At 58.3% G+C, this 17,624-nt stretch overlaps 2 protein-coding genes across 4 annotated transcripts in view; both read right to left on the reverse strand.

Moving 5' to 3' along the window:
• Parvg (parvin gamma) overlaps positions 1-5,653 on the reverse strand; it is an 18,890-nt gene extending 13,237 nt beyond the window's left edge. The window contains exons 1-7 of one of the 2 annotated variants that reach the window (XM_063243930.1): positions 5,499-5,652; positions 4,336-4,430; positions 3,771-3,835; positions 2,927-3,029; positions 1,765-1,905; positions 943-1,058; positions 314-369 (exon numbers count right to left, since the gene is read on the reverse strand). In XM_063243930.1, coding sequence (XP_063100000.1) covers positions 314-369; positions 943-1,058; positions 1,765-1,905; positions 2,927-3,029; positions 3,771-3,835; positions 4,336-4,423 — 569 coding nt within the window. In that variant the 5' untranslated portion in view covers positions 4,424-4,430; positions 5,499-5,652. Of the gene's footprint in view, positions 1-313; positions 370-942; positions 1,059-1,764; positions 1,906-2,926; positions 3,030-3,770; positions 3,836-4,335; positions 4,431-5,498 lie in introns of both variants that reach the window. The other variant, XM_063243931.1, reaches the window with a different exon arrangement.
• Positions 5,654-15,231: 9,578 nt separating this feature from the next.
• Parvb (parvin beta) overlaps positions 15,232-17,624 on the reverse strand; it is a 69,572-nt gene continuing 67,179 nt past the window's right edge. For both annotated transcript variants that reach the window (XM_003470563.5, XM_063243812.1), the window contains exon 13: positions 15,232-17,619. In XM_003470563.5, the coding sequence (XP_003470611.1) occupies positions 17,543-17,619 (77 nt within the window). In that variant the 3' untranslated portion in view covers positions 15,232-17,542. The remainder of the gene's footprint in view (positions 17,620-17,624) is intronic.

Here is a 17,624-nt window from a genome sequence, read left to right on the forward strand (position 1 = left end):
AGCTGAAGACCAAAATCAGAAGGGCAGGGGTGAAAGAGACCAATGCCAAGCACCCTTGATGAAGTTAGATGCAGGAGGAGAGCTCGCATCCCTGGCGGAACCGCGCCAGGTCTCCCAGAAGCAAACGGTGCCCTCTCCCCGGCCACACCATGTCCCTGCAGCCTGCACAGCAGCACAAGGCCAGAAATGTTCTGCTCCAGCCTCAGGGTGCCGGAGGGGCCAGCCAGGGACCTGCGGGGGACCTGCATGCTACGGCAGGGCAGAGGGTCGAGAGGGAGCAGGGGCAGAGACGCACAGGTCCCGCCGGCCTCACCTGCTCGTGGTGAGCTGCTCCAGCGACTTCTCTGACCTGAGGCCGCCCTTGGTGCTCTGCAAGAGGAAAGCAAGGGACGGTGGGACCCCTCCTGGAGGGCCGGAAGCCACCCTGGGGACCCAGAGGCTGTCTCATCCCTTCCCAGGGTGCATCTGGGCGGTGGCTGAAGGATGGAGACCATGACTGCTTTTGCCAAGGCAGCTTGAGTCTTGGGGACAGTGTCAGTGATGCGGGTGGCCGTGATGCCTGACGAGGGAGTGAGGGCATTACGTGGTCCCCTCTGATTCGAACAAGCAGGGGCGAAGCCACAAAACTGCTCGGCCCAGTGTTTTGTTGCTTTTTTAATGGGAATCGAACTCAGGACCTTGTGCTTAGCAGGCAGGCATTTATGCCGCTGAGCTGCATCCCCACCCGCTCGCCCGCTCAGGGGAGTTTTAATGAGCAGGTTTAGCAAAGCCCCATGTGGTCACTCAGAGGTGTCACCGTTTGGGATCTTCTTGATACCCCGACTCCCGCTTTCGACACCAACCCACTGCGGTCCTGGGGCGCCTGGCCTGAGGCTCCTGACCCGGGTCACCCCACACAGCCCCCACCAACGCAGGTGTCCACTGGAGCAGACGGCCAGTTACCTCGATAGTGATGACCTCCACCCGCACGTCGGGCGGCAGGGCCAGGTCGGGCTGGAAGCGCCGGGCGAGGGCCACCAGGAGGTGCAGGGTGGCCAGCAGGTCCTTGTTGAAGATGGCTAGGGTCAGGGACGGGAGGGGAGCACAAGTCAGAGCAGGGGCCTCCGCGTCCCCGGAGCCCTCCGCAGGCCGATCACCACTGCCGTCCCGGCTTCCCGCTGTGCTGGGTTTTGGGCTAGCTCTTTGATTCCTGCAATTCTCAGACCACGGCCCAACACATTTCTTGAGGCTACAGCAGGTCCCCCTCATCAACCTCCCCGCTGAAATTGAGGGTGACCACGGGTAGTCAGAGGGTGCAAGCCACCGTGTGGACAGGGGCTGACTTGGGCCATGGAGATGCTGGAGGTGCAGCATGGCTGACACAAGGTGACAAAGTGGCCCACGGACGGTGACTGAACTCTCTTCAGACCTAAGCCGCCTGTGATTTAATTCAGGTCACCACACAGATATCAGCCATTGATGGGGAGGGGACGGGCCCCGGCCACCCGGGTCTGAGAATGGACTTCCCATTACACTGCTGCACTCAACCTTGAAGGAGCCACCCCACTCCTCTGGGCCTCAGTCTGCCCGTCTGGAAGATGGGGAGGAGACAAGACTGAGTGGCAAAATAAATAGATGTCACCATTAGCTAACGGGGTGCTGCGGGGAGGTCTGAAGGTTTTGCCCGCTCTCTATCGTTAACCAGGCAGGAGCTGCAGCTTTGGCTGAGCGGATCCGGGAGATGGGCCCATCCTGCCTCTGGTACCGGTGGACCAGGCCACGCACCGTCCACACTCCACACGTCCTGCGGCTCCTCTGCTCCCAGGCTCTGACGCACAGCCCCGAGCACCACCTCAAGCTTGCGCCTCTGGCTGGCAGTGGTCAGGGCGATTTCCTCAGCCTCCAGCTTGAGCCCCGACAGTGTCTCTGTGGCAGGAGAGGGTGTGAGGCCTGATGGCGGGGGACTGGGCCAGGCTGGCCTGTGGGGCAGCACCGGCCATGCCCAGGGCATCTGCAGCTCTGCCTTAGGAGCCCCCACCCACTGGGGCAAGGGGACCAGGGGAAGGGCTGTGCAGAGGGACCACCCGGCCACCGCTGGGCCTGGGCCTGCACAGTGGCAGCCTTGTGTTCCCGAGGGGCAGTGAGGCCTGGTGGTTAAACCCTAACCCACCCCAGTTTCTTTTTTTTTTTTGTTCTTTCTTCCTCTTGGTGGTACTGGGAAGTGAATCTAGGTCCTGCCCACTGAGCTGCATCCCCAGCCCCTTTTTATCTTTTGAGTCAGCATTTGACTACATTGCCCAGGCTGGGCCTGAACTTGTGATGCTCCTGCCTCAGCCTCCCAGAGTGCTAGAAAATTAAAGGCATGGGCTGCCACCCCTGGCTGAACCCTGCTTTCTTCACTGTGAGACCTGGGACATGGCACTAACCTCCTCCTCTAAAGTGGGGACAGAAAGCTACAGAACTGTTCAGAGGACTGCTGGCGCCTGCCCTGGAAAGAGCCCAGGAAGCCTTTGCCAGACCTGATGAACCCAGCCCCAGTGGGTGCTGAGGACACAGTGCCCCCACCCATAATTAGGGCAGCAGACAGACATGGACCCCAGCCTGGTGCCAAGGCAGGCGGGGCTCCAGGGCTGGTGGAGGAGACCTGCAGGGCTGGCAGTTGGCTCTGCTGGTGAAGGGCTTTGTGGACGGTGTAGGAGGACCCCAGCCCGCCCATCGCCCACAAGGAGTGCTTTCCAGGGGGCGGAGACCCTGGGTTTCCTCATCACTTGGTCCCTGGAGACAGCAGGTGCTTGGTCGATGCCATAGAGGCAGAGCTGTGCAGCGAAAGGCCCCTACTTGACCTCGGACCCTGACGGAACCAGAGCACCCGACCCAGGTCATCTGAGAGCAGGACAGCTGTCCCTTCTGGGGACGGAAGCAGGGGGCCAGGTGGGGCGAGGCTCACGGAAGAGGTGGTGCAGGACCAGCCCATCGAACATGTCCTCCTCCAGGCTGCGGACCACGATGTGCTCCGGCAGGAGGGTGGCGTTGATCCACTCCGTCAGCACCTGCAGCCCAAGGGGCACGGCTGGTGGGGTGGGCACGGCCTGGGCGCTTCCATCCCGCCTGAGGACTTCTGCCAAACTTCGAGGCCTGGCCAAGAGCACTGCCCAGGGAAGCCCTCCCTGATCTCCAGGCGGTTGGAAACTGCTCTGGGCTACAGACCCCACGCAGGACCGTGGGCTGTCATGGGCAAGGTTTCGGAGCCAGGAAGTGGGCACCACTGACCCAGATACATAAACATGGGAACTTGGCTGTGGCACCCGGTGACGGGAACAACTGGGTGACGAGCACCCAATAACAAAAAGCCCAGGTGGCCTTGAGCAGATGCTGGAAGAAATGCGGCCTGGGTGCTTCTGGCGGGGACTCTGGGTCAACCCCACTGTTAGGACATGAAGCAAGGTGGGGACCCATGGGCGTCGGCCAACGGGTGCATCTGCGAGGGAGCCAGGGCTCGGGTCACCATTGTCACACGGAGAGGAGCAGGGGACGTTCCACCGACTGACACCCTGACTGGATGTGGTGCAGGGTTGCTGGGCATGGGCGTGGGTGGGGCGGTGGCACCCACAGGATCTGAGTGGGGAAGGTGGTGCAGGCTGGGAGGCCTCCCTGCAAGAGGCAACCAGAAGGCAGCTTGGAGACTAGAGGGGCAGAGGACCTCGGAGGCTGGGCCCGTTTGGGCCCCGCAGTTCCACAGCGGTGGAACCACAGTGGGCCGGCGCTGAGCACAGGCCTGGGGGTGGCCGTACCTTCTGCAGCTCTAAGAACTTGGGGTCCTTCCGGGAAGCGGGTGGCAGGTATTTCTTCTTTCCTCCTGGAAGCACAGGAGAGTGTGATGCATGTGTGGGGGGACACTTGGTGGTCCTCCTCACCCCAGCAGGTCACCCCATTTCCCTCAAGGATGCCAGTGTCACCCCAGATGCTACGAGATTAGGTTTTGGGGATGTGTGCGAAGTCAGAGATGGTTTCTTTTGTCTCTGACGTGGAAAGGAAACCAGTATCCTGCAGGTCACCAGCTCCCAGGGTCGAGGCGGGCACACAGGCGGCCTGGCTCCCGTGCACGGAGGCCTCTGCGCCCTCTGAGGCCCGCGGCCCCTTCCCCGATCCCTGAGGCCTCACTGAGATCCACAGCACACAGGAGGCCCGTGGAGACCAGCTGGTCCCAATGTTACTAGTAGGGAAACTGAGCCAGCACCTAGCACTGCCTGGCCTAAGCAGCCTTCTCATGGCCCAGGACAGTTCGGGGGCATAGATCAGGGCGCTCCGTCCACCCTGTGTGTCCACCCTCCCCTCCCATCCCACCCCCGCCTGCACCTTGGGGCAGCTCCTCCTCCACCTCCTCCCCGGGCAGCGCCACACCCTTGGGGAGCTGTAGCAGGTTGTAGAGGGGCTCCGGCTCCATCTTCTCCCTGGAGGAGGCGGGGACAGAGGGCAGCATTGTGGTCCCCAAAGCCTTGGCTCATTCTGCTCCCCATCAGAGTGCACTCTGATCCCCCAAACACAGGCTGCTGCTCCTCCAAGCCAGACACCCTGGGGGGAGCTGGGGGAGGGCATGGGGCTGCCTGTGCAGGGCAGAAACAGCTGTGCCTTTGAAGCCCCAAGCCAGAGCCAGGGTGACATCTGGGAGGGACCCCCAGTCCCGAGGGAGCAGAGGGGGCTGATGAGCCAGAGGGGGGCCCCACTCCAGGCAGCTGGGCACACAGGGGACATCCTGAACAAAGGTCTCTCCGTGGGATTTGGGGGTGTAGGGCTCTTGCCCACAAAGCCCAGAACACCCACCCCACAGGGAGGGTTGTTATCCCACTGTCCCTTGTCATTGTGGCAGGCAGTGCCAGGCCTGTCTACCCAGGAGGCCGATGGATGCCAGCCAGGCCCCTTCCGGTCCAGCCACTTCCTCCCTGCAGAGCTCTCCCTCCCTCCACCTGTCCCTCTGCCCCGCGTCTGCCTGGCACCTCAAACCCATTCGGATATTCAGGAGCCGGAGCAGGGAGCCCCAGCTGTGTGGGGCGGTGGGGGCACCCTGGGGCCACACTCTCATCAGACTGGCGGGACTTGGGGGACACAGCCGCAAGGACTGGCTCCGGGGCCCCCATTTCCGGTCAGGCCCTGGCTGTGTGACTCAGGCAAAGCCCTTCCCTGCTCTGTCCTGATGCATTGATGCTGTCCGGGGATGCGGGCCTGGAGTCACTGCTAACGCTCGGCTGCCCCGGGCCTTGGTTTCTTCACGGGCACTGGGACTGCACTGTATAAAGCTGGGGCAGGCGATGACAGGTGGGTGGACAGGACACTAGGACAAGTGGGGTCCCCTCTCGCCACCCCTCCCTGTGTGGCCTCAGATGAGGTGCTGGCTGCCTTCTGTGCCCCCACACCCCCAGCCCTGTGGTTCCTGGGGCTCCCCTGTGCCCTGGGGTACCAGCAGGTGACCGGGCAGAAGGTCCCAGCAGCCAGGGCTCCAGGCCAGGCTCACAGAGACTCACCAGCTGCTCCTCGACCTGGGGATGCGGCCTGGGGCCCAGCGGGTGACCCAGGGTCGGGGTGGCGTGGGTTCCGGTTCCGGGGGCTCCGGGCCCGGGCTGGGAGGTGCTGGTGGCACTTACTTCCTCCGGGGCTGCTCTGAGGAGGCCCGTGAGCGCTTCCTCCTCTGCGGTTCAGAGTTTGGGGCCCCAGGCCCCGCCCACCCAAGGCTCTGCCCTGGGCTGCGCCACCCCACGGCTCCCAAATGCTGGTGCTTCGGGCGACGCCAGCACTCCTGTCTGATTTCGCCCCCCCTCCTCCCACCTTTAGAGCGGCAGAAATGGGGCTCAGCCCCAAGTCCCCACCCTCAGCAGAGTCCGCTAGGCCTCACCTGGCATCCTCCCGCCACAACCCAGACCTCTCCCCCAGCCTGGGCCCCCCCGGGGCTGATCTGTACCCCCAGCCTCCCCACCCCCAAGCAGCCCAGCATGCTCTCTCCTCCTCCTGGTCACCAAAAATCCGGCAGTGGAGCTCAAGAGTCCTTGAGACAAACGCCAGTCTGCAAGGCCAGCTGGGGGCCTGCGTCCATACTCTGGGGCCACACCTGCCTCTACCCTGGTCCCGAACCTCCCCCCCACCTTCCTGCCACGCCAGTGTGTCTTTCCAAGGGATGATCAAAAACATGGTAAATCCTGCGCCACAGGCCACCCAGCAGGAGGGCAGACTCGGGAACCTGAGGTTGGGGGTCCTCATGCACCAGGCCTGCACTGCTGACTTCTGGCTTCCCCTAAAAACCTACCGTGAAAGGGAAACATCTGGAATCGGTTCAGGAGGTCGAGGCGGCCACACAGCACAACTAAACACACTCAGGAAAGAGCACCTCTGGAACGGCTTCGGAAAGTGGGCGGAACCAGGGGACAAGTACGTTGGAAGTGAGCAGGAGGATTCTGAGCGGGATTCACGGCAGTAAAAAATTAAAGATTCACTGATCTTTGGGTCACACTGCAGAGCTGCCGGCGACAGGCGCTCTGGCTGGAATCTGAACCTCATTTCTAAATTACAAGTGGTCCCGGGGGATGTAAAGGCAGCGAGGACCTGGTCACCACGAGAAATGGACCCTGCTGGACCACAGAGTCCTCACCTGTCCGCCCTCTGTGCTCAGCTCCACTAGAGGCCCCGACGCGGGGCTGGCTGGGGCCACCTCACGCAGAAGAGTAGGCGTGGGATGTGTGAGGGTGCAGGGTGGGCTTTGCTGTCTGCTGTCAGAGTTCAACACAGGGAAAGCCCGCCCATTCCCACTCCCAGGCGCCTGCAGGGGCCAGGCGCTTTCACCGCTGCAGGGAGGCAGCTCTCCTGTCCCCGGCAGAGAAGCGGATGCAGGATCCAATCCCGTGTGGAGTGGAGGGGTGACGCGGACCACATTGCCAGCTCACCAAGCCGAGGCATGGAGACCAGGGCTTTGTTTAGAGAAGACAGGGGCACCGGCAAGTAGAAAGGTCTCCCCTCAAGTCTCAGCACCCCAAGTATCAGAGGGGGCCCTGTTCCAGTCAGATGGGAAACTTTGCTGTGCTGGGAAAACTGCATTGCCCTTCAAGGGGGTGTGGTGCTGCAGCTCCTCCTCTCCACCTCCATCACCCCCTAATCCCCGGACTCACACCCTCAGCCGGCTGCAGGCAGCCCAGGGAGGACGGCAGAGCCATCCTGGGGAGGAGAGGGCTGATCACTTCCCCTTTGCCTACTTTCTCTCCTCTCTTCTCCCTGATAGTCCCGGGGATCAAATCCAGGCAAGCCATAGCCCAGTCCTTTTTAAATTTTGTTTTGTATTTTGATAGAGTCTCACCTAATTACTCAGGCTGGCCTCAAACTCCCATTCGTCCTGCAGAGCTAACCTTGCAAGCCCTGCGGAAGGGCTAAGATCATAGGCATGCATCACAGTGCCCACTGAGCTGTTAGGGAGTCCATTGGAAACATGTGTGGGGTGGACAGGGCAGGGGGTGGGGCTGGTTGTGGATGGCCCTGGAGCTGCATTTGGTGACACCAGAGCTCGGGGGCTGGCAGGAACCATGGATGGCTTGGTGGTTGGTTGGGCTCTGCAGTTGCCTGCACTAAACAAGCTCGGGATGACAGCAATCCCTGAGCATGAGGCATTTCATGACCATGTCCTCGCATAGGCCTTAGAGCACAGCGGTGCATGCTGGCAAGTGCTACAGGGACTATCTTTGGTGAGCCAGAAAGGATGCAGAAAGGCCACCACGAAACCTTCAATACATTGAGGTCATTCCAAAATAGCAGTGGGCCAAAGCTGGACATGGTGGTGCATTCCAGTAATCCTAGCACTTGGGAGGCTGAGGCAGGAAGATCATTGCAAGTTTGACACCAGCCTGGGCTATAAAGTGAGCTCAAGGCCAGCCTGAACTTCATAGTGAGACCCTATCTCAAAAAGACAAAAAAATGGCAGTAGCCAAGAGGTCGTACCAATTCACCTAAGACAAGAGGGTGTATCAGTTAGTTTTTGCTGTATAACAAGTGATCCCAAAATTTAGCAGCTTAACCAGTGACAACTCTACTTGGTATATGACTTTGAGTGGGCTGCACAGTTCTCCAGGTCTGGGACAAGTGAGTGGTGTCTCCCTTGTCATCAGTGGCCACTGGGCGGTTGGTTACCTATCACAGCCTCCTTCCCACACCTGGGAGGTAGCAGGTTGTTAGGCCGGAGCTGCTGGCTGCTGCCGCACAACTGTTCACCTTGTGGAAGTGTGGTTTAGCCGCACACCTGGTCACCTCAGCACCAGGGAGACCTATGGACGAGCGCCTTCCAGTTCCCGGCTGCTCTCAGTTCTACAGTTGTCCCGTGGCCGAGGCGAGTTCCCCACCAGCGCTGGAGTCACTGTGGGGAGGAATGACCTCAGTGTGTGGACGGAGGGGAGCGATTCTTACGGCATTTTTATAAACAATATTGCACAGTGGGCCCGGTGGATGTGATAGGAGTGAGGTCAGAGCAGGACCAGAATGCTCCGGCCACGGGGCCTCGGGGCTGTGGACCACAGATCCTGCAGCCCCTGCACCTGAGACAGAGGGGCCACCTGCTGACAACCCACTCATGAAAGCCAGAACTTAGCTCTGTTCAACGCAGGACTGAGCTGAGCCAGAATTGTGGCACAAAACCCGGCCACAGGCCTGACCCATTCCCAGATCTCCCATGTTGGGGGGGGGGGTCCCCAGAGTGGCTGGGGCCCTTCAGGAGGGCAGCACACATAGGAAGGGCCAGGAGGGCGTCTCTTCAGCCCTCTATCCCCGTCTAACAGTAAAAGCATAAAGCAGAGCATTCTTGACCGGTGCTTGGGTGCATCTTGTGTCTGTGCGGAATCCGGTCTGTCTTGGTTACTTTTCTCTTGTTGATGGAACAAAATACCCAACACCTAAAATGAAGGGAAAGAGGTTTATTTAGCTCACAGTGTGTGGAGGGTTCAGCCCATACTCAGCTGGCTCCAAGGCAGGGTGGTGTGGCACAGGGGCAACCATTCGCGGTGCCCTCAAGCCATAAGAAGGAACAGACAAATGAGTAAAAACACGTCTCCTTCCCTGCACGCTGCACGCTGCACGCTGGACGCTGCACGCTGACTCCACCCCTGGGCGGGTGCAGCGCTCACACCACCAATCCCAGCGCTAGACAAGGAACCAATCACAAACGCTAGATTCAGCCTCCTCCATGACTGCATGAGGCGGGCGGGGGCATCCAGACACAACCGGCACACAGTCCGTGAACCCCAACAGCGGTGCTGCTCTGAATATGATTCTGCTCCACAACAAATCAGCAGAGCCCGAGGCTCCTCACATGCAGCTGTCCACTAGCGAATGTCTTTTTCTCTATCAAAATTACAGAGAAAACATTGACCTGGCAACTCTGACCCTCCTCTTTCCACCATCAGTCTGGAAAGACTGAATCATCCTTCCACGGCACCTTGCTAAATCTACACCAGGGATGCCGTCGAGCCAACAGGACCCAACGGGCAAGAAGCAGCAGGTGAGTAGGGAACCGAGATCCTGCCCCCTCGGCCTTGGTGGTGGGCGTTACCAGGTAGATCATTGCCAACCAAGAGCAGCCTGATCCATCATTCAATATGCCCTGCAGAGTTGACCCCTTTCTCTGTGTGTCACAAGGTTACACAAGTGGGAAGCCCTGCCTCGGGTGCCCTGTGGTGGCAGCAGCCCAGGCGCCAGCTGTTTAGTGAGCTTTCTGGGCATATACATGTTGGGTAACCCCTTGCTAAGTGAAGTGTAAGGGTCTGTATCATCGTCTACAACCACCTGGAGGCACAATGCTCAGGCACCTTTGAAATTGGCAGCACACACCTCACAGGGCTGCCCCGGCCCTGGCAGAGTAACCTGCAAGGCTGCCCCACCCCCACCCCCAGAGCAGGACCCAGAGCTGGAGACTTCCACAACCACTGGTGACCCCTGGTGACCCAGCAGGTCCATGGAGGCTGCCAGGAGGCTGGGTGGAGACAGGAGATTCACAGTCCAGGCCCCAGCATCTCCCTGGGTCCTGGGACAGGCTTAACCCTTGACCATGTTGTGATTTGAGTGTGACCCCTCCCCAAGATGTATCTACCAGAGATTTAACCTCCAAATTCACCTGCTAAGTTAGAGCAGGTGGAGCTTGGGGGAGTGAATTGGGGTGCACTGAGGTCCTAAGGGTAGTGCCCCCATGATTGGCTCACCAGCTTGCTGTGTCTCACCATGTGAGCCCCACCACTGTGCTGTGATGCAGCAGGGAGAGCCTCAAGACAGCCAGCAGATGCTAGCACCCCGCTCTTAGACTCCCAGGCTCCAGAACCATGAGTCAGGTAAACCTCTACTCTCTTTAAATTACCCAGGCTTGGCTGTTTTGTTACAGTAACAGAAAACTGACTAAGACAGTCCCAGATGACCATGGGCACGGAATTGCCTATCAGACACCGACTGTCGTGTGATCTGTCCATCTATAAAGCCAAGTGTGTCAACGGAAAGGAGCATACATGGGGCTGGAGTCACCTCTTGGTTATTTTTCTCTCACTGCTGGGACAAAACACCTGACACCCAAAATGAAGGGAGGAAAGGTTTATTTAGCTCACTGTTTGTGGAGGTTTCAGTCCAAAATCAGCTGGCTCCAAGGCAGGGTGGGGGCACTGGGACAACACTTCAAGGAGCAGCCAGCAAAAGCAGCCAGAGCAAAAGACGGGAGAACGAGCCTCTTCTCCTCCCTCACACTATACACAGGCCACCCCGTCCCCAGGGCAGGTGCAGCACTCACAAAATCTCTGTGCCTTCCTCTTGCACAGGCTGAGGATGTTTACACAGTAAGGACCCCGGCTTCCTGCTGAGTCTCTTGGTTAAACCTCTAAACTTCTCCAGCTGACACAGTGCATCACCCCAACTCTCCAGGCCCTAATGATGGGGACGGATGACCTGAGCTGCCATTTCTCTCTCAACCCCACCCCACCTATGGCCTCATGGGAAATTCCCAGAATCTGTGAACTGAAGAAGAAAACACAGGTGGTTTGAGTGACACTTGGCCTCTAGGCCCTGCAGGCGACAATCAGAGGCGCATGCTGTGCTGTGACAGTGTCTTTCAGCTCGGAGCCTCAGGCTCTCTAGCTAAGAGAATTCGGTACCCAAGAAAGGAGTGTTCCCAGCAGAGGACACCATGGCCACCCGGTCACGATGGCCTCCTAATGCACTGGAGCAACAGGAAAATAAGCAGACCATAGTAGGTGGAGATTTTTAAGCCTGATTCTCCAGGGCATGGTGACTAAGTCCGGGTGCAGGGATGCTAGAACCCAGCAGAGCCCTTGGTGCATCCCAGAAGGGCCACGTTGCATGGCGCCCATCTGTGGGAAACAGCCACCTGCTGCTACTCAGAGCCCCGGCAGGAGGGCTCGGGGCGTCCACAGGGAGATGGTGTCTAGCTGAGGCCGGGGTAGCGGGGATGCTGTGAGAGGCAGAGAAGCCCAGTTACCAGTACGCAGGTTCACCAGCAGTTGCAGGAGTAACGGCTGTGTAGCTGCACAGATCGCACACCTGGCTGGTTTCCTACACACACGTAACTTCTGGTGGGCTGGGTGAGCTTTGTGTATGCAGGAGCACAGCGTACACAACCCTCCACGAGCGCACACACACGTACAGAGGAGCCCGGCTCTCCAGTTCCAACTTTGCTGGCGATGCTCTTGGTTGCTAACACCCAAACCTACAGAATGTACAGGTCTGTGTCTGTTTGCACACAGCATTTTTTAAATCCAAACTTTATTTAGGAAACACTTAAACTATATTTGCATCCCCAAATCTCACCATAAGCGTGCCCCTCTCCCCAGGTTGTTTTTACCATGTGTGCTTTGTCTTTGCTTTGTCTGAGCCATGTAAAAATGATCTGCAGGGCTGAGGATGTCGCTCAGAGGCAGACTGCTTGCTGAGCAGGCATGAAGGTCTAGGTTCTGTCTCCTTTACAGCAAAGAAATAGAAATAATTTGCAAGAATGAATATAAGAAATTTATTATGCTCTCACAATAGAATGTTACTGTACCATAAAGGGGAGGGAATTCTGAAACACGCTGCCACACTGACGAACCCCGAGGACTTCACCTTAGTGAAATGCCCGTCCCATTTCTAGGGGGCATTAATAAATCCATGGGGGGGAGGCAGACTGTGATTCCAGGGCAGGACAGTGGGCACTGGGAAGTTACTGCTTAATGAACACAGAGTTTCTGTTCGGTCAGCAATACATTCTCTTTTGGCACTCGGAATCAAACTCAGAACCTTGTGCTTGCCAGTCAGGCGCGTATGCTGTGAGTTAGAGCCCAAGCTCTGGTCTCAGAGGAAAAGAGCTTTGGAGATTGGCTGCACATAAATGTAAACGCACCCAGCCCTCCCGACCTGTCATTTTTAAAAGGCTAAAATGGCGAGTTGTTATCGTGCATGTTTTACCACAATTAATTTTTTAAATTTAGCAAATAAATGCATTGTGGTATCTCGTTTTACCTCTAGATATTTCCAGTGTTTCTCCTAAGAGTCAGGACTCCCTCCTACAAACCACAGCTCCTGCGGTTCCCAAGGAAATTGGCAGTGGTGTACCCTGCAATGTTTCACTCACATTCAAATTTCTGCAAGCGTTAAAAAGAGGGCTTTTATCGCTAAGTGTGTGTGTGTGTGTGTTCGTGTATGTGACTCAAAGGTCCAACCAGGGACCACGCATCACATGTGGTTGCGTGGCTGTGTCTGACAGCTGAGTGTCCACAAGGCCCCCATGAAGAACAACCTTTCGTGAAATTAGAATTCGTGAAGCACCCAGGTCACTTGCCCATGGGAGCCGCCATCTCTGCCACTTTCTGGTCTGCTTCTGTTGACTGGTTTTCTCCTGGTTACAGGTTACTTCTTTTTTTTCTTCTTCTTCTCCTCCTCCTCCTGGGACTTTATTTTATTCTATTTTTATGTTGTTGAATGCTGGAGTTTGTGGTATTCCTTTAGAGGGTGGTAAAATTCCCCTAGCAGGCTAGGTGTGGTGGCACACGCCTGTGATCCTAGCAGTCAAGAAGCCAAGGCAGGAGGATCACTGTGAGTTCCAGCCGACCTGAGCTACACAGTGAGACCTTGTCTCAAAAACAAACGAACAAACATCTCCTGGCAAGCAGTGGATTGTGGATGGCTTAAGAATGCTTGTTTTTAATCTTGACCTTGAAATCTACGTGCCTTCAAATTGGTGAGCCCCTGGGGCACTGTCTGGGCCTCCCCTCCTGACACCGCAGTCCAGGGGTTTTTCTAGGCAAGGCCAGGGCCCCCCACTTATCGCTCTCATTCTGAGGGAGCACAGACCTGCGGTCTAATATCTCCGACATCTGTTTCTTGTATTTTATTGAGCTTTTCACTTATTTCTGCAGGAAAGGCTGCCCATAAACTGAAAATTCTCTCCCCATAAATATTTATTGATCACAAGGAAGAGGCAGATTTTCAGCGCATCTTAACTAAGTAATCAGAATGAACATTATAAAATGCAGGGCAAATCAGCACAGCCTCTCTCCTGAGCATCACGTGCAGAAGAGAAGACGTCAGCCACAATTTCATGACCTGAATCTAGGGAAAAATACTAGCTGCAAGACGCCGTCCTCCAGGAAGGGCATCGAGTCCCAGGCCTGCAGCGGCTGGAGATCAGCAAGGGCGCACACCAGCTCCCGCCCTGAGAGGGACGGACGAGATGACCACAGAAAGTCCCTTCCGTGTCCAAGTTCTGAGGCTGCTGATTCTGCCAGAGCAGGGGGCAAGTGGCCACGTGAGCTCACAGCTCCCCCGAGGCTGGGTGCAGGGAGAGGAGGGGACCCCTCTCAAGCCCTGCACCCCAGCAAGGCGGGAGGTGCGGGGCTTCCTGAGGGTCCTGTGGGGCCCGCCCAGAAAAATGGAACAAACACTTCTATAAAGACAAAGGAGCCAGGCATACACCTCTGCCTGCCCGGCAAGTGTGAGGCTATGAGTCCCATTCCCGGTACCCCTCCCCCAAAAAAAGACAAAGAAGGGGGCAGAGCGGGCCTGGCCATGGGACACCCTCGGCTCTGTTCCTCAACCCAGCCAGCCCCAGGCCACCTGCTCAGGCGTGGTTGTCCCTGCCACATCTTAGCCATGGCTCAGCTGTGCGCTGGCCACTGCAGATCACCTGAGTCCTCTGCACCTTCCAAGGCTCGGGGCTCAGGGCAAGGGTCAGCACTGTCCCCGGTCACTTGTCCCAGGCACAGGTAAACCAGACCTGGGTCAATGTCAGGGAACAGGATCCATTAGAAAGTGCACCGTGGCACCCGTGGCATCTCAGAGGCTGGTGTTTCACCTTCATCAGTACTGATAGGTGCCACCCAGGAATGACACCGAGGCAGGCTGGCCCCCAGGCCTCTGCCAAGCGGGGCTCCCAGCCTCACTCTGCAGACACTGGGGCACGGAGGAGCCCCGATGTCCTGGGCCTCTGTGTCAACAGGCCAGGTCTCACCCTCCCGGGAGACGGTCTTGTGGGGGGCACAGTGGTGGCCAACGGTGGACTTGGAGGTGGGGTGGATGTGCCCCTTGGAGCCCCGAGCTGGAAGGCTTGGGTTCGTTAGACCAGCTATGGCCCCACAGTGACAAAGCTGGATTCAAACCCAAGCCTTTGACCGAAGCCTGGGTTCTTCCAGATACAGTTTGCAGTGGTTAGTTTTTTCCTGTTTTGAACCAGCATCTTCATGTTGCTGTCCAGGCCACCCCAGACATCGCTGTTTGGAGAGAAGTCCTACGCACCAGCCACTTCCCAGGACCTCCACCCTGGAGAGCACAAGGCCAGATCACCACTGTGGGCCACCCAAGGTTCCTTCCCCCAAGCAGTCAAGAGCAGTCACCTGTGCATCAGCCCTGCATTCGAGGCTTTGTGACCTCCTGTCCTTTCCAAAGACAGAGGGCAGGGCCCCTCCCTGCAGCGGTGACCTTGTCCAGCCCATGGCTGGTCCTGGATCAAAGTTCCCAACACACAGGGCAGCGCAGCATCAGGAGGACACAACCCAGGACAACCCGCCAGACGCACAGCGGGCAAAAGAGACAGAGCTCGGCCCTGCGCCCACGTCCTGTATTGGAATAAACAACAGCGCCTTGTGGCACGCGCCACGTGGTCCTTCCCCCCGCCCGTGTCCCTGGCACGGAAGCACCCGGCTCGCGCTGCCGCCCGCTCCATGTGGCCTCCTGCTGTCGGCCGGGCTGCTCCGATCCAAGCACAGCCGGGGTTTCAGTGGTTTTTATTTAATATCCAGAATCCAAAGTAAATGTTTCTTCAAACAATTAAAAAGACAATGCAACCCTGGCCCACACGCAGGGACAAAAGAGGATTCAGCTGTTTTAGAACAAAATCAATTCTCTGCGACAATGAGGACAGCATGGGACCCTGGGCAGGGCTGGGGCTCCGAGGGCGGGGACAGGCCAAGGGGCCATCCTGGGGAGGATGGAGCGTGGGCGTCTGTCTCAGGGCTGTCCAAGCTCAGTCCCGGGGGTGGACACAATGGCCTTGCGGTCGCCTGGTTCCTCTGGACCAGGCCCCACTGCAGACAATTTAAGAATCACAAGAATGGGGCACACAGGCCGGAAAGAGGCTCCACAACTCCCACGAACGTAGACCCAAGAGGGAAGGGTTTGCACCCCAGAGCAGCTCAGAGACAAAGGGAAGTAAACAGGCCCAGGGCGCAAGCGACCCCAGGATGCCCCAGCATCAGGGGAAGGTGTCTCATTCCAGAGACCCCATCCAGGTGACTCCTGCCCCAGCCACCGAACACAGAAAGACTCGGCCTCTATACAGAGAAACGGAACGCAGAGCCTCTGCTCCAGGTCACACTGCGTTCACGGGACAGGGGCAGCTGGGACACCCGACTTCTGCTCCATTCCCTCTCCGGCCCTTGCCACCCCCCAGGCAGGGGTCCCCCCACCCCAAGCCCGCCCGTGAACACTCAGGCCAGGCCCCGCTCCACTGGCGGCATCTGCCACCATTCCACGCGTGTCACCAAGGCAGCACAGAACGTTCCAGCCCGGATGTTCTGTCAGTGTGGCTCTTTAATGTCACGCATCCCGCAGGAGACACCTAATGCTGCTTTAATTATTTCTTGCCCCCCGCTGGGAAACCACCTCCATCAAAGTGGCTATTCGGATCCCATCCCCAGCCTAGCAACGGTGGGAAGCGGGGAACGTTAAACTGTTCCTCAAACTGCGCTGGCATTCAGTCACATACGAACATCGTATTGGGCAGCTCTGGCCTATTGCAGGGAGGCGGGGATCTGAGAGACTGCAAGGGTCATCTGGTCATCGCTGCTGCAAATGCTGAGTCTACAGGGTGGTGGGGCCAGGGACAGGCCACAGAGCAGGGCACCAGAGAGCATGGGCCACCCAGGAAATGCAGCCGGTGAACCCCATCTCTCTGCAGAGCCAAGGCAAGCGGGAGTGAGCTGGCCACACATAAATGACAATATTTCTTTTTGTGGGACACTCTGGAGAGAGACGCCACCTCACTCAGGTGGCATAACGAATACTTCATACGTCCCTGTCGTGGGCTGAGTTGTGGCCTCCAGAGCCACAGGCTGAGGTCCCAATCCCCAGTGTGAGGGTGCACGTGGAGCTGGGTGTACAGAGGGGTCACCAGGGAGGTGGGGGGCAGTGAGGGCCTACCCACGGCTTTGCGCACAGGCAGACAGGTCTCCTCCTGAGAAGAGGTGTCCAGGCACAGACACACACAGCAAAGACAGTGCAAACCCCCGGGAGACGCCGGCCAAGGAGAGGCCTCGGCAGGGACCAGCCCTGCAGCCCCCAGAGCAGCGGCCACGAATTCTCTGCTGCTGAAGCCCCTGGCCTGCAGCGCCCTGCCAGGAAGCCCAGCACATGGATACACGTGTGCGTTCCCAGGTGGGACCCCAGGCCACATCCAGGGCAACTGCACAGCCGGTTCCCGGCCCGCAGCTCCCCGCACCCGCCGCTCCTGTGGGCCAGAGGCGCTGGTCTGCCTGGGTCTTTTGTGCAAATGATCAATCGCAACACAGGATGACCAAAAAGCCACCGGAACCGGGAGTGAAACTCACGTCACATCTAAAGCTTGGCGGACTTGAGAAGGACGTATTTTTAAACCACAAAGCCTTTGACTCAAAAGGCCCTGCTTCCAAGGAGAGCCCATCCCCGGGGAACCCTGGGGACAGACAGGCGAGCCCCGAGCCCCGGGGAGTTTGCACCTGAGCAGCAGTGACAGCAGCAGTGGCACCCAGCATAGCGCCTGTGCTCGCCAGCTCCTCCCCTCAGAGCACACGGGGCCTGGGGGTCAAGGTGGAGAGGGGGCTGGGCTTTTCCTTTCCATCTTTTGATCCAGACCAAGGACAACAGCCTGAAGGGAGGCTTCAAACCGTACATTTGCAAAGGTCCCGAGAGTCACAACGAGAAGGGGTAAAGAGCAGAGACCGGGCTGGGACGGGAGCCCGGGTGCCCGGGAGCCCAGGCCCCGTGACGGATCCCGCTTCTCTCGCCCGGTTGCCGTCCCCGCCACCGTCATCTGCTGCGCCAGTCACTCCACGTTCTTGTACTTGGTGAAGAGGTTGTAGAGCACCCTCAGCGTGGACTTGAGGTCCAGGTTCACCACATCTGCA

Source organism: Cavia porcellus, unplaced genomic scaffold, assembly GCF_034190915.1.
Source record: "Cavia porcellus strain 051 isolate PalLab524CR breed Dunkin Hartley unplaced genomic scaffold, mCavPor4.1 scaffold_40, whole genome shotgun sequence".
Taxonomy (NCBI): domain Eukaryota; kingdom Metazoa; phylum Chordata; class Mammalia; order Rodentia; family Caviidae; genus Cavia; species Cavia porcellus.